Source organism: Salvelinus fontinalis, chromosome 21, assembly GCF_029448725.1.
Source record: "Salvelinus fontinalis isolate EN_2023a chromosome 21, ASM2944872v1, whole genome shotgun sequence".
NCBI lineage: Eukaryota > Metazoa > Chordata > Actinopteri > Salmoniformes > Salmonidae > Salvelinus > Salvelinus fontinalis.
This window is the reverse complement of record NC_074685.1, coordinates 50,403,750-50,431,327: the sequence shown is the minus strand read 5'-3', so window position 1 is coordinate 50,431,327 and position 27,578 is coordinate 50,403,750. Positions and strand designations below refer to the sequence as shown.

General features: G+C 40.5%; 1 protein-coding gene across 1 annotated transcript in view; it reads left to right on the top strand.

Moving 5' to 3' along the window:
- Positions 1 to 27,578, top strand: part of mier3a (mesoderm induction early response 1, family member 3 a) — a 47,448-nt gene that overhangs the window by 12,611 nt on the left and 7,259 nt on the right. The window contains 8 exon segments of the mRNA XM_055875624.1: positions 1,623 to 1,757; positions 3,438 to 3,558; positions 4,046 to 4,119; positions 4,259 to 4,331; positions 4,650 to 4,798; positions 6,294 to 6,375; positions 6,458 to 6,552; positions 7,030 to 7,157. Coding sequence (XP_055731599.1) covers positions 1,623 to 1,757; positions 3,438 to 3,558; positions 4,046 to 4,119; positions 4,259 to 4,331; positions 4,650 to 4,798; positions 6,294 to 6,375; positions 6,458 to 6,552; positions 7,030 to 7,157 — 857 coding nt within the window.

The window sequence follows — 27,578 nt, the reverse complement described above, 5'->3', positions numbered from 1 at the left end:
CTACCAAGCGTCACATCTGGAGGAAACCTGGCACCATCCCTACGGTGAAGCATGGTGGTTGTGGCAGCATCATGCTGTGAGGATGGTTTCCAGTGGCAGGGAATGGGAGACTAGTCAGGATCAATGGAAAGATGAACGGAGCAAAGTACAGAGATCCTTGATGAAAACCTGATCCAGAGAGCTCAGGTCCTGAGACTGAGATGAAGGATCACCTTCCAATAGGACAACGACCCTGAGCACACAGCCAAGACAACATGGGAGTGGCTTTGGGACAAGTGTCTGAATGTCCTTGAGTGGCCCAGCCAGAGCCTGGACTTGAACCCGATCGAACATCGCTGGAGAAACCTGAAAACAGCTGTGCAGCGATAATCCCCATCCAACCTGACAGTGCTTGAGAGGATCTGCAGAGAAGAATGGGAGACGCTCCCCAAATACAGGTGTGTCAAGCTTGTAGCATCATACCCAAGAAGAGTCGAGGCTGTAATTGCTGCCAAAGGGGCTTCAACAAAGTATTGAGTAAAGGGTCTGAATACTTAATGTGATATTTCTGTTTTAGCCCAATAGGGTAAATGCAGATCGGCTGAAGCATGGGGTTGCCTATTTATTTATATCCAATATGCTGCATCTGTTGGGCTACAAGTGATAATGCTTATTGCTAATAGCATACCTGATCATATGGACCATGCATAGGCTGTATGTGTGGTCCAATATGAAAACAAATATATTTTAACAAATAATTTTACCGGTATGTTATTTCAGGAGGTGGAAATTTTAAACTGTAGATGGTGTCTGCATCATTTTTGATTTATTTTGGAGTATAATTTTTCTATTATTTTTGTCACCAGAATTGAGCCTCTTGTTCCTTCTACATAAATTGTCTGGGGGGGACCCCGGCAGTGGAGGCTGCTGAGAGGAGGATGGCTCATAGTAATGGCTGGAATGGAGTCCATGGAATGGTATCAACCACATATATGTTTGATACCATTCAATTGACTCTATTCTAGCCATTATTATGAGCTGCCCCCCCCCCCCCCCCCCCCCCAGAGAATCTATGCAGGACACCATCTAAATGTAGTTTCAGCCCTCCCCTTCGATTCCCCTCCGACCTTTTCCTCCCACTGCTCCACATTTTTTCCAGAGCAAACACTGTTTTTGCAGTTTTAAAGCTAATTTCCTGGAATTCTACACATTTTGCCCTGTCTCATGTTCATATGATACTTTAGTGACTCCACAAAATTGATTGGGGCCCCCCGGGGGTTGAGGCCCCATGGGAACATAATCTGGGCATGATAACTGAATATTTAAATAACTGGTTAACCTAATTTACCTTGCTAACATGGGATAGTTGATCAACTGGAATTTTTGAGCAGGCTATAATTAATGGCCGATACAATTCCCCTCAATACAATACTAGCCTCGCTCTGTACAAGAAAATGCTAGAAAGGCTGCCTCGGTGGATTGACAGCAGCCATGTTGTGGGAAACGAGATGAATTTGTATTGAGTGAACTGTCCAATTTTTTGAATGTTAATATTCTGTCATAAATCTTCCTAACTGTTATGCATGAAGGTTTTTGTTTGTTATGATTTGTAAAACAAAATCAAGTCATCTTTAATCATTCAGGAGGGCAACATGCCACTGGAGGAGCTGCTAGCTATGTATAGATACGAAGCATCAATTGGCACCGCTGGAGGGTCCAGTGTGGGCGGCTCTTCTGTTGAACTTACGGACGAGCTACCTGATATGACATTAGATAAAGTAAGTAAGCACCGTGTCAATTTTGTACGTTGGACTTCCTCTTCTGTAATATTTCCATTCACTTGGAAAAGTTATCCCACCTGCAGTGAAAACATATTTGTGAACAAAATGTTAGTAGGTTGTGAGAGAGCTTTCCTTTTAAAATAATTTGCCTCAGATTCACTGTTGGATACTGGGGGTGTCATTGTGATGACAGCCTGAACATTGTATTCCTACTGCACTCTTTTTCCTAAAGATTTAGCAAAACCATTGTTTTTATGTATTGTATACACTACCGGTCAAAAGTTTTAGAACACCTACTCATTCAAGGGTGTTTCTTTATTTTTACTGTTTTCTACATTGTAGAATAATAGTGAAGAGATCAAAACTATGAAAAAACAAATATGGAATCATGTAGTAACCAAAGAAGTGTTAAACGAATCAAAATATATTTGAGATTCTTCAAATAGCCACCCTTTGCCTTGATGACAGCTTTGCACACTTGGCATTCTCTCAACCAGCTTCACCTGGAATGCTTTTCCAACAGTCTTGAAGGAGTTCTCACATGCTGAGAGCTTGTTGGCTGCTTTTCCTTCACTCTGCGGTCCAACTCGTCCCAAACCATCTAAATTTGGTTGAAGTCAGGTTATTGTGGAGACCAGGTCATTTGATGCAGCACTCCATTATTCTCCTTGGTCAAATAGCCCTTACACAGCCTGGAGGTGGGTTGGGTTGTTGTCCTGTGGAAAAACAAATAATAGTCCCACTAAGCCCAAACCAGATGGAATGGCGAATTGCTGCAGAATGCTGTGGTAGCCATGCTGGTTAAGTGTGCCTTGAATTCTAAAGAAATCAGACAGTGTCACCAGCAAAGCACCCCCACAGCATAACAACTCCTCCTCCATGCTTTACGGTGGGAAATACACATGCAGAGATCATCCGTTCACACACAATACGTCTCACGAAGACACGGCGATTGGAACAAAAAATCTCCAATTTGGACTCCAGACCAAAGGACAGATTTCCACCACTAATGTCCATTGCTTGTGTTTCTTGGCCCAAGTAAGTTTCTTCTTGTTATTGGTGTCCTTTAGTAGTGCTTTCTTTGCAGCAATTTGACCATGAAGGCCTGAAGGTTTCATCATAGTTCTTGATGGTTTTTGCGACTGCACTTGAAAAAAAACTTTCAAAGTTCTTGAAATTTTCCGGATTGACTGACCTTCATGTCTTAAATTAAGGATAGACTGTTTCTCTTTGCTTTTTTGAGCTGTTCTTGCCATAATATGGACTTGGTCTTTTACCAAATAGGGCTGTCTTCTGTATACCCATCCCTACCTTGTCACAACACAACTGATTGGGTCAAACGCATTAAGAAGGCAAGAAATTCCACAAATTAACTTTCAACAAGGCACACCTGTTAATTGAAATGGATTCCAGGTGACTACCTCATGAAGCTGGTTTAGAGAATGCCAAGCGTGTGCAAAGGGTGACTATTTTGAAGAATCTCAAATATAAAATGTATTTTGATTTGTCACTTTTTTTGGTTACTACATGATTCCATATGTGTTATTTCGTAGTTTTGATGTCTACACTATTATTATACAATGTAGAAAATAGTAAAAATGAACTCTTGAATGAGTAGGTGTTCTAAAATGTTTGACTGGTAGTGTATGTATTGACTTATTGGTGTATTTTAATCAGGAAGAGATAGCAAAAGATCTTCTGTCAGGTGACGATGAAGAAACGCAGTCCTCAGCTGATGACCTCACACCCTCGGTGACATCCCATGAAACCAGTGATTTCTTCCCCAGAACACTACGTTGTAAGTTTAACATTGGCATCGTTCACTTCCTTGAACCTGTGGAATATCTTCCTTTTTGTTTCCCTATAATGCTACCGCTGACATGCATCATCTGACTGACATCAGTGCATTTAGCAACCTGAAATATTTTGTGAGATTATGTAAAAGGTTTGTGGTAAAGTGTAATGGTACTGTCCGCGATACAAATTTCGGGAAGTAGCATATCGAGCCGACTTTGGCAACAACGAGAAGTGAAAGGCTAATCTCCTCCATGGTTGTTTCCATGCAGCTATCACTTCGCAGCAGAGTGAAGCAAACTCCCATGTGTGTGCAGATGCTCTGTGTGGGTGCTCACAAGTGTGGTCTCCCGTATCATGTTTCCGCAACATTTCTTTGTTTCATGCTGCTCGTATCGCTGATTCGCAGTTTATGTTGACACCCCCTATGCACTGCAGTCCCTTTTACTTCCGTGTATTATCTCCTCACCTCCCACTATCTGCTTCTCTAGCTCATGCTATTTACGATGGAGACAAGGAATCGGAGGGTGAGGAAGATGGTGTGTGTCCTGAGGACACCAGGAAGGTGTGTATTTCTCATGATCAATCATTCCTCCACCGACTCCTAGTAGATGAGGCTCATGACACGTGGATGGCTTGTTACACTGCAAATGTCAACATAATGGTATTTAAATTAACTCATTTTTAAAAATCTGTTTTCAAAGGAAATCATGGTCGGGTCCCAGTATCAAGCTGAAATCCCTGCCCTTGTCTGTTGCTACGACGCCAATGAAAAAGGTCAGTGTGTGTGTATGTGAGATACCAAATATACATTTAGAATTTCTCTCGCACACTCCACTCACTCTAGCTCTGTTGAAGATCAACTCTGAATTTAAATTGATTTAAGTGTTTTTTTTGTCCTTCCCAAGGCATTGTATGAGCTTGTGAAGTGGTGAAATTCAATGTTAAGATGTTGAACAGATATCAGTTTACTTGATTTTCAATATATGTACAAAATCTGGTCAATATACTGAATGTAACGTCATATTCAACAGATATGATGTAAAGGTAGGAAGCTTCCAAGTGTTGTCCTTGTCTAAAAATGTATCCTCCTAGTGTATGAGAATGAAGACCAGTTGCTATGGCAACCTGATGCCCTGCCGGAGCAGACAGTGAAAGACTTCCTGCATGACACTTCCGCCCTAGTAGTTGATGGGAAGGTGGGGCCTGCGCTGGAGAGTGGTCTCGTTCAAGACAACGAGCAGGTACATTTTTCTTTCTTTCTCTCTTTCTCTCTTGTTCTCTAGCTCTCTTAACTTCTCTGGGATATGTGGAACGGTAGCGTCCCACTTGGCCAAAAGCCAGAAAAAATGTAGCTCGCCAAATTCAAATATATTACTATAAAAATCTATCTTTTATGAAGTCACACATAAAAGACACCAAATTAAAGCTACACATGTTGTGAATCCAGCCAACATGTCTGATTTCAAAAAGGATTTACGGCGAAAGCACACCAAAAGATCATGTTAGCTCAATACATAGCCACAGAAAAACACAGCCATTTTCCCAGCCGAAGATAGTAGTCACAAAAAGCAGAAATAGAGATTAAATGAATCACTAACCTTTGATCTTCATCAGATGACACTCATAGGACATCATGTTACACAATACATTTATGTTTTGTTCGATGATGTGCATATTTATATCCACAAATCTCGGTTTACATTGGCGCCATGTTCAGAAATGCCTCCAAAATATCCGGAGAAATTGCAGAGAGCCACGTCAAACAACAGAAATACTCATCATAAACTTTGATGAAAGATACATGTTTTACATAGAATTAAAGATACACTCGTTCTTAATGCAACCACTGTGTCAGATTTCAAAAAAACCTTACGGAAAAAGCACACCATGCAATAATCTGCGACGGCGCTCAGATATAACAACATTTCTCCGCCATGTTGGAGTCAACAGAAATACGAAATTGCATCATAAATATTCCCTTACCTTTGATCATCAGAATGCACTCCCAGGAATCCTAGTTCCACAATAAATCGTTGTTTTGTTCGATAATGTCCATTACTTATGTCTAAGTAGCTACTTTTGCTAGCATGTTTAGTGCACATGTCCAAACGCTCGCCCAGATGCAGGCGAACTCGGACAAACTTCAAAAAGTTAGATAACATGTCGAATAAACTGGTCAAACTAAGTAGAGAATCAATCTTCAGGATGTTATCATAACTATCCAATAACGTTCCAACCGGAGAATTCCTTTGTGTCTCTAGAAGTTATGGAAAGCAAGACGATATCGTTTGGAACGCGCGTGACCAGGAACTGGCATTCTGCCAGACCAATGACTGAAACACCTCCCATCCGGCTCAACATCACAGTAGAGGCTTCAGGCTGTTGCCATCTAGTGGAAGGTGTAGGAAGTGCAAACAGATCCATATCTTACAGGGAATTGAATAGGCGACGAGTTGAACATCGATCAGCCTCAGAATTCTCACTTCCTGTTTGGAATATTTCTCAGGTTTTTGCCTGCCATATGAGTTCTGTTATACTCACAGACATCATTCAAACAGTTTTAGAAACTTCAGAGTGTTTTATATCCGATAGTAGTAGTAATAATAATATGCATATATTAGCATCTGGGACAGAGTAGGAGGCAGTTCACTATGGGCACGCAATTCATCCAAAAGTGAAAATGCTGCCCCCTATCACAAAGAAGTTAACTGATTAGTGTTATTTGTCCCTCCCAAGGCCTTGTATGAGCTTGTGAAGTGTAACTACACCGTCCATGATGCACTGGAGCGTTATCGCCGGAGTGAAAAGTTCTCTGAGGGTAAAGTTGACATTTTTACACACATATTCATATTGTATTAAAACACTGGAGTAAAAAATAAATGTTCCACCTTTGATTTCAGGTGAAATGCCTCCCTGGTCAGAAGAAGAATGCAGAAACTTTGAACTTGCGCTACTCCTTTATGAGAAGAACTTTCACCTCATCCAGAAACACAAGGTAAGACCAGTCTTGTCAATACAGTAGGACTTCAAAGATACAATGATGTCAGGAATGGAGGTCGTTCGGGAACACTGAAATATCTAGAACTTTGAAATTCATTTAAAAACAAACAAACCGTTCCATGTTTACTAATCAATTGTCCAGAATTTGTAAATCTGTGTTTTTTAGCTTCTTTCTTTGCATTTATATTGCCTGTTCAGTTGACCTGTCAGTTGGTAACTGAGGACTGGTTTCCCAAACACTTTACGCCTGTTTCTGGACCAAAAATCATGCTCAATGGATGATCTCCATAGGAACTGTTTTGTTTTTTTCTCCCAAGGACTATGCTTAGTCTGGAAAACCAGCCCTGAGTTTTGTAGCTTATGAGGTTCTACTGTAGATGAAATGGGGATATTGTTGTTCAATGACAGTCATGTCCTGCAAGGACTTGATACATCTCTCCATTGAACCCTTCACCTACTCTTTCTCCTTCAGGTGAATACAAGGACAGTCGCTGAATGTGTCGCCTTCTACTACATGTGGAAAAAGTCGGAACGATTTGACTTCTTCGTCCAACAGAACCGGTTTGGGAAAAAGAAGTATAGCAGCTACCCCGGTGTAACGTGAGTGCCCCTTTGTCATGGATTGACCTCGCATTTTGTCTGATGTTAACCCAGAATGTGTCTTTTCCCCTCTTCTGCCAAAGTACAATGAGGTCATTCCCTCTAAGCTGCGCAAGTGCACAGGCACGCAGCTCCCCTTGAACTGCCGTGCAGAAGCAATACAAGCCCACGCCGAGAAGCACGAAATTAAACTTCGCTCAACTTTCTAGAGTTTTCCCCTTTAGTTAACACTATCAACGTTTCGCTCTGCTGTGGGAATTGTGCTCGAATCAATGCAATATTAGTCACTTTCGATGTAACATATCGAAACAAAACGAGCTATGCAAGACTTGGTATGCAAAAACTGTGCAAGAGATTTTATTGTAGGCAGAGTGCATTGGTTTAGGGTTCTATTCCATTGACAAGCACGACTCAGGTCCGTACTCTACACAGACCGGTGTGCCGTAACCAATCGGAGCTGCAGTAGGCCTATATATATGGATGTGTGCCATTCACTTTGAACTGGATTGTGTTCACAGCATGAGCGGTAGTGAGTAGTTGTGCTTGTTTTGAGATCAAAGCGAGAGCTGCATGTAGCCACCTGTGCACATTTCTTCATATTCTTTGCTAGTTAGTGAGTTATTAGCCCAGTTATAGCTAATTTCTAGTCAACAATGGGGGAGTGGTTGCTTCCTACAAGAGCACAAAATGTGTGCATTTCTAGCCATCTTTGAAAGGGAGTCAGGTAAAGAGCAGTGTTGTATTTTGAGACGATCTTGAATATTCTAAGTAGCCAATATGCAGAGGGTAGCGTAATTTGTCTGATTCTCTGTGGTAATGGAATGGGAATAATTAATTTTATTTTGTAAAGTGGTTTCTTGCATCAAACAACACATTTTCAGTCACCTCCTTGTCTGAGGGACAAGTGGATAATCAGGTTAATGTTAAGACCTGCATGTTTTTTTTCTTCTCAAAGTCCTACATTTGAACTCCACACTTGCTGCTACTGTAGGCCGAACGCTTTTTAGGATGTTGTGGAATGCATGTTTTCTCCCCAAAAAATTGTTGATGGTAGGCCACTCTGTTAGGCCTACATTATGATCAAATAGTCACAGTAGCCTACTTGGTCACTGTTCAAACTAAAGCGGGTACAGCCTCAGTGTTCACAGTAAACAATCGCCGGAAGTTGCACAGCATTTTCAAATCAAATGTATTTGTCACATGTGCCATGAAGTGCTTACTTACAAGCCCTTAAACAACAATGCAGTTCAAGAAATAGAGTTAGTTAAAATTTTGTAAATATTTTATTTAAGTAAAAAATCAAATCAATCAAAAAGTAACAAGAAATGTGTTACCGAGTCAATGTGCGGGGGTACAGGTTAGGTTAGTCAAGGTAATTTGTAAAGTGACTATAGATAATAAACAGCGAGTAGGGGTCAATGTAAATGGTCTGGGTGGCCATTTGATTAGTTTAGTTCAGCAGTCTTATGGCTTGCGGGTAGAAGCTGTTAAGGAGCCTTTTGATCCTAGACTTGGCGCTCTGGTACCGCTTGCCGTGCGGTAGCAGAGAGAACTGTCTAGGACTTGGGTGACTGGAGTCTTTGACAATTTTTAGGGCCTTCCTCTGACACCGTCTGATGGTTGGAAGCTTGACCAGCCTTTCAAAGCACTTCATGGCTACAGACGTGAGTGCTATGGGGCAGTAATCATTTAGGCAGGTTACCTTCGGTGCTCTCATGCGTGCTTCAGTGTCGCTTTCCTCAAAGCGAGCATAAAAGGCATTTAGCTCGTCTGGAGGGTTCCCTTTGTAGTCCGTAATAGTTTTCAAGCCCTGCCACATCTGACGAGCGTCGGAGCCTGTGTAGTTAGATTCAATCTTAATCCTGTATTGACACTTTGCCTGTTTGATGGTTTTTCTGAGGGCATAGCGCGATTTCTTATAAGCGTCCGGATTAGTGTCCCGCTCCTTGAGTGTTGCCGATAATCCATGGCTTCTGTTTGGGAAATGTACGTACGATCACTGTTGAGATGACGTCGTTGATGCACTTATTGATGAAGCCGGTGACTGAGGTGATATACTCCTAGTTGCCATTGGAGGAATCCTGTAAAATATTCCAGTCTGTGCTAGCAAAACAGTCCTGCAGTGTAGCATCCACGTCTTCTGAACACTTCTGTATTTAGCGAGTCACTGGTACTTCCTGCTTCAGTTTTTGCTTGTAAGCAGGAATCAGGAGAATATAATTATGCTCAGATTTGCCAAATGGAGGACGAGGGAGAGCTTTGTATGCGTCTCTGTGTGAGGAGTATAGTTGGCCTAGAGGTTATTTTATTTTTTATTTTAAAAAATTCTCTGGTTGCACATGTAACATGTTGGTAGAAATGAGCTAAAACAGATTTAAGTTTGCCTGCATTCAAGTCTCCGGCCACTAGGAGTGCCGCTTCTGGATGAGCATTTTCTTGTTTGCTTATGGCCTTATATACAGTTTGAAGTCAGAAGTTTACATACACCTTAGCCAAATACATTTAAACTCAGTTTCACAATTCCTGACATTTAATCCTAGTAAAAATAACCTGTTTTAGGTCAGTTAACCTCTAACGAGCCTCTACCCCGGATCCGGAAGCACCCCCCCCCCCCCCACACTGATTAGCATCGCTAGCATAGCGTCACAATTAAATAGTAGCATCTAAATATCATTAAATCACAAGTCCAAGACACCTAATGAAAGATACAGATCTTGTGAATAAGGCCACCATTTCAGATTTTTAAAATGTTTTACAGGGAAGACACAATATATAAATCTATTAGCTAAACACGTTAGCAAAAATCACCATTTTTCTTTGTCCACCATTTTCTCTCAACACCAGTAGCTATCACCAATTCGGCTAAACTAAGATATTGATAGCCACTAACCAAGAAAAAACCTCATCAGATGACAGTCTGATAACATATTTATGGTATAGGATAGGTTTTGTTAGAAAAATGTGCATATTTCAGTTTGCCATTGCAGCCAGCATCACAAATCTCACCAAAGCTCCTAGAATTACTACAGAGAGCAACTTGTATTACCAATTTACTCATCATAAAACATTTCTTAAAAATACACAGCACATAGCAATGGACAGACACAGATCTTGTGAATTCAGACAACATTTCAGATTTTCTAAGTGTTTTACGGCGAAAACACAATAAATCGTTATATTAGCATACCACATACGCAAACGTTACCCGAGCACTGATTCTAGCCAAAGAGAGCGATATCGTATCATCGCCAAAATATATTAATTTTTTCACTAGCCTTCTCAGAATTCTTCAGATGACACTCCTGTAACATCATATTACAACATACATATACAGTTTGTTCGAAAATGTGCATATTTAGCCACCAAAATCATGGTTAGACAATGACAAAAGTAGCTCAGCTGGTCAGAAAATGTCGTGCACCATATTAGACAGTGATCTAGTCTTATACATAAATACTCATAAACTTGACTAAAAAATACAGGGTGGACAGCGATTGATAGACAATTTAATTCTTAATACAATCGCGGAATTACATTTTTTAAATTATCCTTACTTTTCAATACAGGTTGCGCCAAGTGAAGCTATAGCAAACAAGATGGCGGCATAAACGTTTAACATTTATCGACAGAAACACGATTTATCATCATAAATTGTTCTTACTATGAGCTGTTCTCCCATCAGAATCTTGGACAATGAATCCTTTCTTGGGTCTAATCTTCTTTTGGTCGAAAGATGTCCACTTGTCCGTCAATGCCCACTAACGTACGACCGGGACCCCGAAACGTGCCCGGAGCTTCAAAGTCTATTACAAAGCAATGCCTCAAAATCACACTAAACGGATATAAATTGCTATAAAACGGTTTAAATGAACTACATTATGATGTTTCTAACACCTATAACAAGTAAAAAGATGACCGACGCTATATTACTGGCTAAACCAATGCTTGGAAAAAGGCCAGTCAGATATCCTTCTCGCGTTGAGCGCAGTGTCCAAAGGAAGGCTTACTTCCGGTATTTTGTCATTTATAGAGCCAATGATTGCGCAATCGACTCCATTCAAATTGTCACCACTTACTGACATCTAGAGGAAGGCGTGGGCAGTGTTTGTATCTCATAGGATTAACAGAGACTTTAAAAACTGATCTGGAACCAGAGGCCAAGATGTCTAAATCTTTCACACTGGGAGGAAAAGTGCTGTAGAATGAGTTCTGTTTCACTCAGAGACATAATTCAAACGACTATAGAAACTAGAGAGTGTTTTCTATCCAATAATAACAATAATATGCATATTGTACGAGCAAGAATTCAGTACTAGGCAGTTTAATCTGTAGAGACAATTATGCTAATTTGAAACAGCACCCCCTATAGTTGCAAGAAGTTAAGATCACCACTTTATTTTAAGAATGCAATGTCAGAATAATAGGAGAGATTTCTTTCATCACATTCCCAGTGGGTCAGAAGTTTACACACACTCAATTAGTATTTGGTAGCATTGCCTTTAAATTGTTTAACTTGGGTCAAACATTTTGGGTAGCCTTCCACAAGCTTCCCACAATAAGTTGGGTGAATTTTGGCCCATTCCTCCTGACAGAGCTGGTATAAGTGAGTCAGGTTTGTAGGCCTCCTTGCTCGCACACACTTTTTCAGTTCTGCCCACAAATTTTCTATAGGCTTGAGGTCAGGGCTTTGTAATGGCCACTCCAATACCTTGACTTTGTTGTCCTTAAGCCATTTTGCCACAACTTTGGAAGCGTGCTTGGGGTCATTGTCCATTTGGAAGACCCATTTGCAACCAAGCTTTAACTTCCTGACTGATGTCTTGATGTTGATTTCAATATATCCACATTTTCCTACCTCATGATGCCATCTATTTTGTCTATTTCTATTTTTCTGCAGTCCCTCCTGCAGCAAAGCACCCCACAACATAATGCTGCCACCCCCGTGCTTCGCGGTTGGGATGGTGTTCTTCGGCTAGCAAGCGTCCCCGTTTTTCCTCCCAACATAACGATGGGTATTATGGCCGAACAGTTCTCTTTTTGTTTCATCACACCAGAGGACATTTCTCCAAAAAGTATGATCTTTGTCCCCATGTACAGTTGCAAACTGTAGTCCTGGCTTTTCTATGGTGGTTTTGGAGCAGTGGCTTCTTCCTTGCTGAGCAGCCTTTCAGGTTATGTCGATATAGGACTAATTTTACTGTGGATATAGATACTTTTGTACCTGTTTCCTCCAGCGTCTTCACAGGGTCCTTTGCTGTTGTTCTGGGATTGATTTGCACTTTTCGCACCAAAGTACGTTCATCTCAAGGAGACAGAACGCGTTTCCTTCCTGGATGGTATGACGGCTGCGTGGTCCCATGGTGTTTATACTTGCTTACTATTGTTTGTACAGATGAACGTGGTACCTTCAGGCATTTGGAAATTGCTCCCAAGGATGAACCAGACTTGTGGAGGTCTACAAAAATATTTTCTGAGGTCTTGGCTGATTTCTTTTGATTTTCCCATGATATCAAGTGAAGAGGCACTGAGTTTGAAGGTAGGCCTTGAAATACATCCACAGGTACACCTCCAATAGGCGAATTGACGTCATTTGAATCAATCAGAAGCTTCTAAAGCCATGACATCATTTTCTGGAATTTTCCAAGCTGTTTAAAGGAACAGTCAACTTAGTGTATGTAAACTTCTGACCCTCTGGAATTGTGATACAGTGAATTATAAGGGAAATAAACTGTAAACAATTGTTGGAAAAATTACTTGTGTCATGCACAAAGTAGATGTCCTAACCGACTTGCCAAAACTATAGTTTGTTAACAAAAAATGTGTGGAGTGGTTGAAAAACAAGTTTTAATGACTCCAATCTAAGTGTATGTAAGCTTCCTACTTCAACTGCAGCTCGTTTAGTGCGGTCTTAGTGCCAGCATCGGTTTGTGGTGGTAAATGGATGGCTACGAGTAATATTGATGGTGTGGTCTACAGCTTATCATGAGGTGTTTTACTTCAGGCGTGCAATACCTCGAGACGTCTTTAATATTAGACATTGCGCAACAGCAGTTACACACACACACACACACACACACACACACAAATACACACACCCCCACCCCTCGTCTTACCAGACGAAGCTGCTCTGTCCTACCAAAACACTGAGAAGCCAGCCAGCTCTATTATCCGTGTCGTCGTTCAGCCAAGTCTGTGAAACATAAGATATTACAGTTTTTAATGTTCCGTTGGTAGTATAGTCTTAATCGTAGATCATCCAGTTTGTTTTCCAATGGTTGCACATGGGCTTATAATACCGAGGGTAGTGGTGGTCTACTCACTGACCGGCGAATTCACACACGGCACACAGACCTCTGCCCCCTGTATTTACGTCTTTTCCTCACACAAATGACGGGGATTTGGGCCTGGTCTCGGGGAAGCAGTATATCCTTCGCATCGGACTCCTTAAAGAAAAAATATTTTTCCTGTTCGAGGTGCGTAATTGCTGTCCAGGAGCTCTTTTCGGTCATAAGATACGGTAGCAGTAACAATATGTACAAAATGAGTGGCAATTTCTTTTGAAAAAAGAAACAAAATAGCAGTTGGTTAGGAGCCATCCCCTCCGGCCACATTATCACAACGTTAGTTTGCACTTAGCAGACCTGAAATTTGCTCAGTGCCCCGAAAACATTGAGAACCTCGGTCATTCCACCATTTTGGTGCCTTTTGAGAAGTGTAACTTGGTAAAAAAGAAAATAAATAAAGACCAGTAACAGGGTTGACCGTAATAGGGTTGAACATTTCTTCTTAAATCAACCATAAATCCCCTTGTGACAGGGGGAATGGAAGTTTGTTTTGTGGAGTGGCAATTGAGTGCAAGATTCACAAAGTTATTGTTAAGATATTTCTAGCCTGTCTACAGGGTTGGTGTGTTTATGTTCAGTTTTCCACACCAGGAAATTTCTTAACTTCTTGAGAATACAAGGGGTGCTGTTTTCGCATTAGCATAATTTACTCTACAGATTAAACTGCCTCTTATTCAATTATTGCTCTTACTATATGCATATAATTAATACCATTGGATAGAAAACAATCTATAGTTTCTAAAACCGTTTCAATTTTGTCTCTAAGTGAAACATTTGACAGCACTTTCCCTGACCAAGAAGAAGAATGCAAGATGTGTATGCTCGCTTCAACGCTCTGCCTATATATGGTCACGCCACCTATGACCCGAAACACACTTCATTCGTCTTCCTCTGGGTGTCAAGAGGACGTCAGAGGAGAAAGTTTTTGTTCATCTTGTACTGACGTGAAATAAGACCTATTTCTTTGGCGTGACCGACAACTTCCGGTTCTCTGAATCGCGCGATTTGTAGGTGTGATTGTCTTCTGTTTTGCTGCCGTTACGGATGAAAACTATCTCCGTCTCGAAGTTTGTTTGATACATGTATGTTTGTTTTTTCAATATAGTTTAATCAGATTATTTGAATTTTTTCGGGAGTTTTGCCGTGTTCCGTTCTGTGACTTTTTTTCTTTGGCCAGTCGACCAGTACATATGCTAAATGAAGAGGGAAAGTTGCCATTATGAATGGATTGAACGACTCATCAGGACTAAGGACACCTTGATCAACATTCTGATGAAAGATCAGCAATAGTAAGACCCAATTTACGATGTTATTTCATATATCTGTCGTGCATGTGAACTGGTCAGGGGGCGCCCAGCTGGTTCTGGCTGGCGTGGCTATGCTAATTTAGCGCTACATTTTGTTTTCGCTATAAAACATTTAATAAATCAGAAATATTGTTTGGATTCACCAGATGTTGGGCTTTCAATATCTGTACGCTGTGTATTTTTTCTGAAATGTTTTAAGACAAGTAATTAGTTATATGACGTTGGTCTCTGTAATTGTTCTGGCTGCGTCGGCACTTTCAGATTGCAGCTGCAATGTAGAACTGTGATTTATACCTGAAAAATTCACATTTTTCAAAAAAAAACTATGCTATACCATAAATATGTTATCAGACTGTCATCTTATGAACTTGTTTCTTGGTTAGTGGCTATATATATTTTTATTTAGTCGAATTAGTGATAGCTACTGACGCAGGAAAAAACTGTTGGAGTAAAAAAATTGTGTCTTTTGCTAACGTGTTTAGCTAATAGATTTACATATTGTGTCTTCCCTGTAAAACATTATAAAAATCTGAAATGGTGGCTTTATTCACAGGATCTGTATCTTTCATTAGGTGTCTTGGACTTGTGATTTAATGATATTTAGATGCTACTATTTAATTGTGACGCTATGCTAGCGATGCTAATCAGTGTGGGGGTGGGGGGTGCTCCCGGACCCGGGGTAGGTGCTCGGTAGAGGTTAAAACAGTAGAACCAACTCACCCGCTTTTACTCTAATTTTACTATTAGATGGTCAATGTTTCTTTTTTAAATAAATAATTTAAAAGGAGTAGTTTCACCATATTAAAACGAGAGTTCAGTTTCCGTAACAGGGTTGACCTTTTTAAAATAAGGGATAGACATAAATGAATGAACCTTCAGAAATGACTGTCAAAGCAACAAAATAACTAGGGCTTTACAATGATGGTGGAATTTTGGGATTAAATGGGTTAAAATCTTCCAAGAAGTGACAGGGATGTCAAAATGCTGAATTCTCGCGCTTTAACTAACGTTAGCCTTTATTCATAAAAAATCAGATTTGATTGAGTTCTCCATCTGGGCAATATTAAAGGGGACTTCATTTAATATAACAGGCTTTTAAAATGCTATATTTGTGTATATTCTCTACTTAAAATATCAAAGGGATGAAAAATAAACAAATTTTGTGGAACGACCCAATGAAGCAATGTCTTTGGAGGAACAATATGGGTTGTCTCGTAACTAGCTTTTGTAGTTAAAGCCTCTAGGGTATGTGGACGCTAGCGTCCCACCTGGCCAACATCCGGTGAAATTGCAGAGCGCCAAATTCAAAAACAGAAATTCTCATAATAAAAATTCATAAAACATACAAGTGTTATACATCGGCTTAAAGATTAACTTCTTGTTAATCCAACCGTTGTGTCAGATTTCAAAAAGGCTTTACGGCGAAAGCATACCATGTGATTATCTGAGGACAGCGCACAGCACACAAAACATTACAAAAAGTTACCAGCCAAGTAGAGGAGTAACAAAAGTCAGACATAGCGATAAAATTAATCACTTACCTTTGATCCTCATATGGTTGCACTCACAAGACTCCCAGTTAAACAAATGTTAGTTTTGTTCGATAAAGTCCCTCTTTATATCCAAAACTGAGGTTTTTGGATATAAAGGCAGACGACAAAATCCAAAAAGTATCAGTAAAGTTTGTAGAAACATGTCAAACGATGTTTATAATCAATCCTCAGGTTGTTTTTAGTGATAATAATCAATAATATTTCAACCGGACAATAGCTTTGTCAATATAAAAGAAAAACAAGAAAGGCGCGCTCTAGGTCTGGGGACTTTCCACTGACTCAGTGGTCTTACTCCCTCATTTTTCAGAATACAAGCCTGAAACAATTTCTAAAGACGGTTGACATCTAGCGGAAGCCATAGGAAGTGCAATCTGAGTCCTAAGTCATTGGATACTGTATAGGCAGTCAATGGAAAACTACAAACGTAAAAAAATCCCACTTCCTGGATGTGTTTTTGTCAGGTTTTTGCCTGCCATATCAGTTCTGTTAAACTCAGACATTATTTTAACAGTTTTGGAAATTTTAGAGTTTTCTATTCAAATCTACCAATTATATGCATGTCCTAGCTTCTGGGCCTGAGTAACAGGCAGTTTACTTTGGGCACGCTTTTCATCCGGATGTCAAAATACTGCCCCCTACACCAGAGAGGTTAAATGTGCAATATGTAGAAATTGCTCTGCCATTGCATGGTTGCAAAAATTCAAAAATGTTTTCCTAATTTCAGTTTGACAAAACAAGCATAGTGTAAGAAATAATTTTAACATATTACACTGCTGTTAATCTTTTCAATAACCCAAATTATAATTTTCTGCTGTTTTTGAAGATGGTGTACAAAAGTAAAAGATTCACAAACTAGACTTTGAGGGGGCAATCTGCAGGTCAAATAACAAGGCAACCAACCTGCCACCTTTTTGGATAAACCGCTTAGGGATGGGCCTAGAGAAATGTAACCACTCTCAAATTCATAGACTGACAGACCAACCATGAGATCAAAATAATGATAGTTTTAATCATGTTTTGAAGCTATACAGTGTTTGTTTACATTGACATTGTTTAGCTTATATGTTTGGTTCTGATGGGGTTAAACAGTTGAACCACAGATGAGCCAGATATTTCACCGGATGTATAAATGTGAAGCATCCAGTTGCTTTTTCACTCACTACCAAATATGGTGATGAGAGGAAGCCCAGTGGCCGGCAGTGGGAGAAGATGGAACGATATGGATTTTGGCCGACATTATGCAAATTTTCTCATCGACGAAACATTTCCATACAATTTTCTGTTTCCAAAACTAGAATCTGTAACATGGTGGACTGCGTTTTGTAGACTTTGCCAAAGTAATAAAAAAAAAAAAAAAGTTTTTAGAAGGCGTGCAAGGGCGAATTGAATTATTGCACACCAACACTTCATAGTAGGTATTCCCTAACAGAAATATGCAAATCAATGCTAAAACGCACCAATAGGATCTCACTAACTCATTCTTGGCTCTGCCCACCTTGCTTGTTCTGCACACTTTGATTAATTTGCTCCCATTGGAAACCAGAGGCTCTGGTCTAGGGTTGTTCCCAACTATATAAAATAAAAATTGTCTGTTCTTCGACCAATCGTTTGCTCAAAATTTTAAACGTATATTTTTCCATATATAGACACAGTTGATTTTATTAAAACACACAGGTTTTAAACCACACTGGTTTTAATCAAACGAGCTACAGTGCATTCGGAAAGTATTCAGACCCCTTCACTTTTTCCACATTTTGATACGTTACAGACTTATTCTAAAATGGATTTAAAATAAATCTTACCTCAATCTGCACAAAATACCCCATAATGACAAAGCAAAACAGAATTTTACAAATTTTGGGAAACGTATTATAATTTTTCTGTATTACAGACCCTTTACTCAGTACTTTGTAGAAGCACCTTTGGCAGCTATTACAGCTTCAAGTCTTCTTGGGTATGACGCTACAAGCTTGACACACCTGTATTTGGGGAGTTTTTCCCATTTCTTCTCTGCAGATCCTTTCAAGCTCTGTCAGGTTGGATGGAGTACGTCGCTGCACAGCTATTTTCAGTTCTCTCCAGAGATGTTCGATTGGCTTCAAGGTCGGGCTTTGGCTGGGCCGCTCAAGGACATTCAGAGACTTGTCCCGAAGCCACTCCTGCGTTGCCTTGGCTGTGTGCTTAGGGTTGTTGTCCTGTTGGAAGGTGAACCTTCACCCCAGTCTTAGGTCCTGAGGACTCTGGAGCAGGTTTTCATCAAGGATCTCTCTGTACTTTGCTCTGTTCATCTTCCCCTTGATCCTGACTAGTCTCCCATTCCCTGCCACTGAAAAACATCCCCACAGCATGCTGCTGCTACCACCATGCTTCACCGTAGGAATGTTATTGGCCAGGTAATGAGCAGTGCCTGGTTTCCTCCAGATGATGTCTTATTCTTATCCATATTTTTTGAAACTGCACTGTCGGTTAGGGGCTCGTAAGTAAGCATTTCACTGTAAGGTATGTTGTATTCGGCGCATGTGACTAATCAAGTTGTATTAATGTGGCGCTTGGCATTCAGGCCAAAGAGTTCAATCTTGGTTTCATTAGACCAGAGAGACTTGTTTCTCATGGTCTGAGAGTCCCTTAGGTGCCTTTTGGCAAACTCCAAGTGGCCTTTCATGTGCCTTTTTACTGAGGAGTGGTTTCCATCTGGCCACTCTACAATAAAGGCCTAATTGGTGGAGCGCTGCAGAGATGGTTGTCCTTCTGGAAGGTTCTCCCATCTCCACAGAGGAACTCTGGAGCTCTGTCAGAGTGACCATCGGGTTCTCTTCCCCCGATTTGCTCAGTTTGGTCGGGCTGCCAGCTCTTGGAAGAGTCTTGGTGGTTCAAACTTCTTCCATTTGAAGGGCAATGGAAACACTATGATTTAGAACGCAAGCTAACTGTAAATTGGCATTGTGTCATTGGCAGGAGAGAGGAGATTTTGGTACTCCCAAAAATGGCTGAATTTACAGAGTAGCTCTGAGTCTGAGAATGAGTTTATTACAGAGAATGAAATGATGTGTTGTAGAGGGATGGTGGCGATCACAGCACAAAATCCCAGCGGATGGTGGCTGTGTTACATTCAGTCAGAGGTTCTTGTCAATCTGTCTGGATGGCGCTGTATTTATTGGCCGTGTCACTAATCCTTATGAAGGACTTCCTGGCAGAGAGGTTACTCGACCAGCCAGCAGCCGATATGCCAGTTTAAATAATTTGTGAAATTTTGCTTGACGATAAATTAAGGCTTATATCAGTAGTGGATAGGTGCTTATAAACTCCGGAAAAAAAGAAACGTCCCTTTTTCAGAGCCCTGTCTTTCAAAGATAATTAGTAAAAATCCAAAACTTCACAGATCTTCATTGTAAAGGGCTTAAACACTGTTTCCCATGCTTGTTTAATGAACATGCACCTGTGGAACAGTCATTAAAGACGGTAGGCAAATAAGGTCACAGTTACGAAAACTTAGGACACTAAAGAGGACTTTCTACTGACTCTGAAAAACACCAAAAGAAAGATGCCCAGGGTCCCTGCTCATCTGTGTAAACGTGCCTTAGGCATGCTGCAAGGAGGCATGAGGACTGCAGATGTGGCCAGGGCAATAAATTGCAATGTCGCAGTGGCAGACCACGTGTAACAACACCTGCATAGGATCGGTACATCCGAACATCACACCTGCGGGACAGGTACAGGATGGCAACAACAACTGCCCAAATTACACCAGGAACGCACAATCCCGCCATCTGTGCTCAGACTGTCCGCAATAGGCTGAGAGAGGCTGGACTGAGGGCTTGTAGGCCTGTTTCAAGGCAGGTCCTCACCAGATATCACTGGCAACAATGTCGCCTATGGGCACAAACCCACTGTTGCTGGACCAGACAGGACTGGCAAAAAGTGTTCTTCACTGACGAGTCGCGGTTTTGTCACAGCAGGGGTGATGGTCGGATACGCGTTTGTCGTCGAAAGAATGAGCGTTACACCGAGGCCTGTACTCTGGAGCGGGATCGATTTGGAGGGTCTGTCATGGTCTGGGGCGGAGTGTCATAGCATCATCGGACTGAGCTTGTCATTGCAGGCAGTCTTAACACTGTGTGAAACAGAGAAGACATCCTCCTCCCTCATGTGGTACCCTTCCTGCAGGCTCATGACCCTCCAGCATGACAGTGCCACCACTCACAGAACAAGCAGTATGGCTGATTTCCTGCAAGACAGGAATGTCAGTGTTCTGCCATGGCCAGCGAAGAGCCCGGATCTCAATCCCATTGAGCACGTCTGGGACCTGTTGGATCGGAGGGTGAGGGCTAGGGCCATTTCCCCCGCAGAAACATCTGGGAACTTGCAGGTGCCTTGGTGGAAGATTTGGGTAACATCTCACAGCAAGAACTGGAAAATCTGGTGCAGTCCACGAGGAGTACTTACTGCAGCTGGTGGCCACACCAGATACTGACTGTTACTTTTGATTATTCTATGTTTATGGTTTATTCTATGTCTGTGGGACTTGTTCAGTTTGTCTCAGTTGTTGAATCTTATTATGTTCATACAAATATTTACACATGTTAAGTTTGCTGAAAATAAACTAAATTGTGAGTTGTTGTGAGTTGGTTTTGTGAATGAAGAATTTGTCTCTTATATATTTATTGCAACAAGATTTCTCAAGTAAGCCACACCTTCCAATCTGAGTTCTGGATAAACTTTGTGATTATTACCAAAGCTAAGATGAGTTTTCATTAGCGTAGTTAGACCACTGGGAACGGCTTTGATCACAGAAATAAACTCAAAGGTATTGGAAACTCTTTCAATGTTATAAATTGTTCGTATGTGAGAATATTACCCTTGTTGTCGAAAACATCAAGAACAAAGTCAATATTCCTCATGCCAACTGGGGTAGAACAATGACTTATTCCTTACAGTTATGTCTGAATTATTCCACAGAAGAGCTTTATGTGGGGAAAAATTGTGCAGAAAACATATTTTCCAGGCCATTAAAGCTTGTTGGTGAAACCTAGCCAATTTAGCGGGTAATCTTTCAGGAATATAATTACATTTCAGTAAAAATTGAAGACCTCCCAACTTATTAAACACATTATTTGGAGTGAAATACCATATTGAATCAGTATTGATCAAACATCTTTTCAACCAGTTGATCTTGCAAGTGTTATTTATGTCAACAAAATCCAACACTTCCAGACCTCCTTCAGCTCTTTTATTAGAAAGGACTGGCTTTTTTAGTTTGAGACTTATTTTTCCAGATAAAGTCAAGAAAGGTCTTAATCTCTTTACAAGTAGCAGGATTTACAAATATAGATAATGAGGTGTACACAAAACGAGACAGTCCCTCTGCCTTGAACAGAAGTACTCTCCCAAGTATAGAAAGATCTCTTTGTAGCTAATTGTTAAATATATTTTAGATTTTCTTAATTTTAGGAGAGAAATTCATGTTGTCTGTTTTTTTTTGACAAATGTACTCCTAAATATTTAACACAGTCTTTTACAGCAATATTTTATATTTCTTTATCATCAGAGTCAAATAAACATAAGATTTCACAGTTAGAAACATTCAGTTTTAATCCTAATGCAATAGAAAATGCAGTTATAGCATTAAGGGTGTGGGCGACCTGGTCTTTGTCTCTTAAGAAAAGAGTAGTATCATCAGCCAGTTGGGAAATTTAGATTTCTTTGTTAAAAAGGGTTAAGCCATATACATATCTAGAGATGGACGTTCCACAACCAAAATGAATAAAAATGGCGAAATTGGGCATCCCTGTCGTACACTTCTGTTGATACGGAATCTTTTGGAACTATTAAGGTTTAGTAACATAGAACTATTTATATCTTTGTTAAACATGCGAATGACTTTGATAAACTTTTTGGATTTGTTGAAAATTAAGTGAGAAATTCATGTTCAGTTGTGTCAAAGGCTTTACAGAAGTCCAAAAATAAGACAACCGCATCTGAGTCAATTGTATCTGAATAATCTATAAGGTCTAAGATTAAACGAATGTTAGAGTTTGTGACGGCCCTTCATAAATCCTGTTTGAGTCTTTTTTATAATGGTATCTATTCCTTTCTTTAATATTTTGGCATAAACCAAAGCAATCCATTTGTAATCAATATTTAATAAAGTAATTGGTCTCCAATTGTCAATGAGAGAGGGGTCTTTATCGGGCTTCGGAATCAATTTCATAGTGGAGACCAATTCCCCACTTTTGATGCAATCTTGAAACATATTAAAAATCGGGTCTTCTAGTACCTCCCAAAACTGTCTATAGAATTCAACTGATGGGCCAGGTGATTTCCCTTTTTTCATTGAATTCAGAGCCTCTCTAATTTCTTCAATTGATACAGGTGAATCGCAAACTGAGTGGAAATCATCCTCAATTACAGGGACATAATTCCGAATGTGGCAAATGTAGCTTTCACAACCATCTTCCTGAAATTGAGAACTGTAATGTTGTTTTCATAAAAGGAATTGACAAAGGATGTTTTTGTAATGGGATCTTTGCATAAAACATTTCATTTTGAGTGCAGTTATAGATTTTATTTTGTAGTTTCTCTTTTCAAGTGCAAAAAAGTAACTAGTGTTTCTTTCCCCCTCTTCAATCCATTTTGCTCTTCATCTGACAAAGCCACCCGTTGCCAGATCCATGTAAAGCTGCTCTAATTCTAGTTGTAAAGATTTAGATTATCTTTGTTTAGAAAACTGTCAAGCTTGCTCATCAACTCTTTTTCTCTAAGGTACTTTAAGTGCATCAGCTCTTTGGCACGTTTAATGGCTACAACTCTGACTTTATATTTGAAAAATTCCCATCTACTTCCATGACCCAAGTCTTTTCTTGCAAAAATATCTTTGGCTAACAATTTGATGTTTCCAATGAGAGTAGGATCTTTGAGAAGTGTGTTGTTTAATTTACAATATCCTCAAGTAATTTTTAGATTTTTTAGTAGCTTGTAAATTCAGGAAAATCAAGTGGTGATCAGAAAAGGGAGCCAACTGATGATCTACATCTATAACAAATTGTAACAAAATGGGGTAAATTAGGAATAAATCTATTCTAGATTTACGTGACATAGTTTTGCTGGTCCAGGTATAACCCTTTGCATTCGGATTGAAATAACGGCAGGCATCATCAACACAGAGATCCTTGCATAATGTAGTAATGATATTGCTATTTTGAAGGCTTTGACTCGTTCTAGGAGGAACACGATCAACAGATGCATCGGGTGTTTCATTAAAATCCCCTGAAATAATTAGAAAAGCCTCTGAGTATTTGTCGCTGAAATCCTGTACTTTCCTGGTAAATTGGGTAAAAGGGTTCTTATTTGGAGCATGGGAGCTATGACCCTATACATTACAAAAGATGAAAATAGCATTGTCACGTTTAACAGTTACTATGACCCATCTCCCATCTTGTGAAGATGTGGATTCCAGAATGTCACCTTTAAACTTGTGAATAAGTGTCAAAACACCAGCAGAATGGTTTGATCCATGACTGAAATAGGCTATGTCTCCCCATTGTGATTTCAAATCACTTTTACCCGAATTAGTTTCCTGAAGGACAAAATCTGCACTACTGCATTTACAATATAAAAATAAGGCTTTACTTTTTGTAAGATCTCTCAAACCCCTAGCATTCAGACTAACGATACTGAGTGAGTTGAAAACGAACTCCTGCATTTAAAAAGAGAGAACACAAATTAGATAACAGAAGTAGTAACGTGAACAATAAAACAAACGGTGAATCTTGAGAGGATTACTCTGACGGAAAACTACGCTCAGCTGAGGTAGCGGTGGTTAACAGTATTAACAAATCTATTTACTTCCTTTTTTTGGCAAGTGTTCATCAGTTGTAGTTCGAACGGTACATTTACTCGTGGCAATACATTAACTGTACTCTTGACAGTACTCACAGTTCCAGTTTGGTTAATGTCAACAGAGTTACCCAGTAATCATTCCTCCTTCGATAAACGCGTGTGGGCCCTTGAACCCAGCCTTCTTTCCCTCTTGTCGTGCCTTCTGTATAATCGGCCACTGTTTCTCCCTGGCAGTCTGATCCTGCTGTATCAGTGCTTCTTTGATGCAGAGCTTCTTCTCGTCCAGAAACGTGTTCCCCTTGGCCATTTTCCAGATGATGTCCCTGTAATGGCGCATAGTTAAGCGCAAAATGATATTGCGAGGGGGTCCATCAGATCTTCGTTTCCCAAGTTGATATACCACGTCGATCACGTCTCTTAGCTTATCTTTGATGCACGGCGCCACCTTTCCCAGGATATTAATGACTGCTTCCCTAATATCCTCTCCCTCTACCTCTTTTACACCTTGGATTTTCAGATTCCACCCGTGAGAGTACCTTTTGAAGTTCAGCTACATTCTCACACAGCTCATGATTTTGGGATTGTGGTTTCTTCAACTCATTCTCTAGGAACGTTATCTTTTCCTTGTTCTCGCTCACAATTTTTGTGTAGCCGACTGACAGTTTCTGACAAATTATCGATCTTCTTTGATGTTTCTTCGGTAGCCCGCTCTGATGGACACTTTAGAGAGTGTGGCGTCTTGTTTAGTAGACAGGGACTGGATTGCAGAGAAGTTCAGACATGGAATTGTCATCTTTCATATTTTTTCACCGGTGGATTTTTAATTGGTCTGAGGTAAAGAGGTTGCAAGGATTTCATCATGGTCAGTTTTGTTCTTTCTCTTGCTTGAGTTCGCGGCTTCTTGTGTATCCATGCTACTCTGGTTCTCGTTGTGGCTAGCTAGCATGTCTGCCGTCTTCTGTGAGACTTGAATATTCTGTCTGCTATTGTCTTTCTGTCGTGTTCTTCCCATTCAACTTGACAAAAACGAACTCTAAACTTATCCTATGTCCCTAAAACAAGTTAGTTTCTTTCAACATTGATAGCCAATTTTAGACTGTTAACCACCTATCCCTCAATGTTGCTTTGAAGAGCGAGAAAACACTCCCTCACACAGCGACACCATCTTGGCTTTTTCGAAAACTCAATACCACAGACAATTTGATTCCTGCCAGTGACGAACTGGCGTCAGTTGTTACTATGGCAATTAAAAATGGCACTGACCATAGCTCAAATAAACCTTGTCGACAATCAAAATACTAATTATAGGGCCTCCCGGGTGGCGCAGTGGTCTAGGGCACTGCATCGCAGTGCTAGCTGCCCCACCAGTCTCTGGGTTCGCGCCCAGGCTCTGTCGCAGCCGGCCGCGACCGGGAGGTCCGTGGGGCGACGCACAATTGGCATAGCGTCGTCCGGGTTAGGGAGGGTTTGGCCGGTAGGGATATCCTTGTCTCATCACGCTCCAGCGACTCCTGTGGCGGGCCGGGCGCAGTGCGTGCTAACCAAGGGGGCCAGGTACACGGTGTTTCCTCCGACACATTGGTGCGGCTGGCTTCCGGGTTGGAGGCGCGCTGTGTTAAGAAGCAGTGCGGCTTGGTTGGGTTGTGCTTCGGAGGACGCATGGCTTTCGACCTTCGTCTCTCCCGAGCCCGTACGGGAGTTGTAGCGATGAGACAAGATAGTAATTACTAGTGATTGGATACCACGAAAATTGGGGAGAAAATGGGATAAAATTAAAAATAAAAAAAAATAAAAAATAAAATACTAATTATAAAGATTTTTTTTGTATTAGTGGATTAAATACATCTGTTTGCTTAGATTTACTTCCTAAAGTGTTATATTCCCGTTAAGAATGGTGGAGGCCACTGTGTTCTTGGGAACCTTCAATGCTGCAGAAATGTTTTGGTACCCTTCCCCAGATCTGTGCTTCAACACAATCCTGTCTGGGAGCGCTACGGACAATTCCTTCGACCTCATGGCTTGGTTTTTGCTTTGACATGCATTGTCAACTGTGGGACCTTTATATAGACAGGTGTGTGCCTTTCCAGATCATGTCCAATCAATTGAATTGTCCATAGGTGGACTCCCAAGTTTTAGAAACATCTCAAGGATGATCAATGGAAACAGGATGCACTGGAGCTCAGTTTTGAGTCTTATAGCAAAGGGTCTGAATACTTATGTAAATAAGGTATTTCTGTTGAATTCTTTTATACATTTCTAAAAACCTGTTTTCGCTTTGTCATTATGGGGTATTATTGTGTGTAGATTGCTGAGGATTTATTAAATCCATTTTAGAATAAGGCTGTAAAGTAACAAAATGTGGAAAAAGTCACGGGTCTTAAAATGTGCGAGGGGGGTGGTGTGTGGTTTCAGGCGAGCAGTAACACACAATCTCAGTCAACTAACAGCCTAACCACCAAACAATTGACTAGTCGATTTAATTGGGGACAGCCCTACTCTATCTTGGGTTAGTTATAAAAAACTAAGCTCATGAGTCATTTGTTTAAGTTCTACTCAAGAATCAATGGCTATATATAATTAATTTTAAAAGTAAACTGGATGTAGCAATTGGAAATTGCCGTTTTCTTTTAAGAACGAGAAGCATAGAAATAGCAAACGGAATGGCTCTACCAATTGATGACAGATCTATAACTCACATTTCTTTGTGAATTTGGTAGGGTCACGCACATTTCAATCCTGCACACACGGGACCACTGCCTGGCACAGTCTAATCACGGCTAGCAGTAATCAAATCTTCAGATCACAGCTGCCCAGTGTGCTGCGGCAAAGATTGTCTATTATAGTGACTATGGAAATGTATGTCCTCAAAGATAGAAGGCAGACGGGCGGAGGCGAGGTCAGTTGGGACCATTTTAGCCAATGAGAGGTCGGATATGCGAGTGAACAACAGGCCATAGAGATTGATAGAGGACTCATCTTTTCCAAAATAGTGCCTGTGAAAGCATGGGCAGTCCCATTTTGAGGCCATCTTCATTTTAAAGTAGTACATGTTCTTCTTAATTGGCTGATTTGCTCCAAAACTCATAGCATTCACCATGCTGGAAGCCCTCAATGGCAATGTCCATGCTGAAACGGGTTATATCCAGGATGAGTCCTCTATCTCTGTGACAACAGGCACAACTCCGATATAAAGTCATCTTTGGGGAAGTTGCCAAAATGCCACATATCGGTGCATTCGTAAGAACCTAACCATTATCTGTACTTGCCTGTTGCATGTGCATGTTTTTGTAATGTGCAGGGCTCATTTGTAAAAGTGACTTTAAATATGACTTCCCTGTTGGAATAAAGGTAAATTACGAAACTTCTATTTGGTCAAATAAG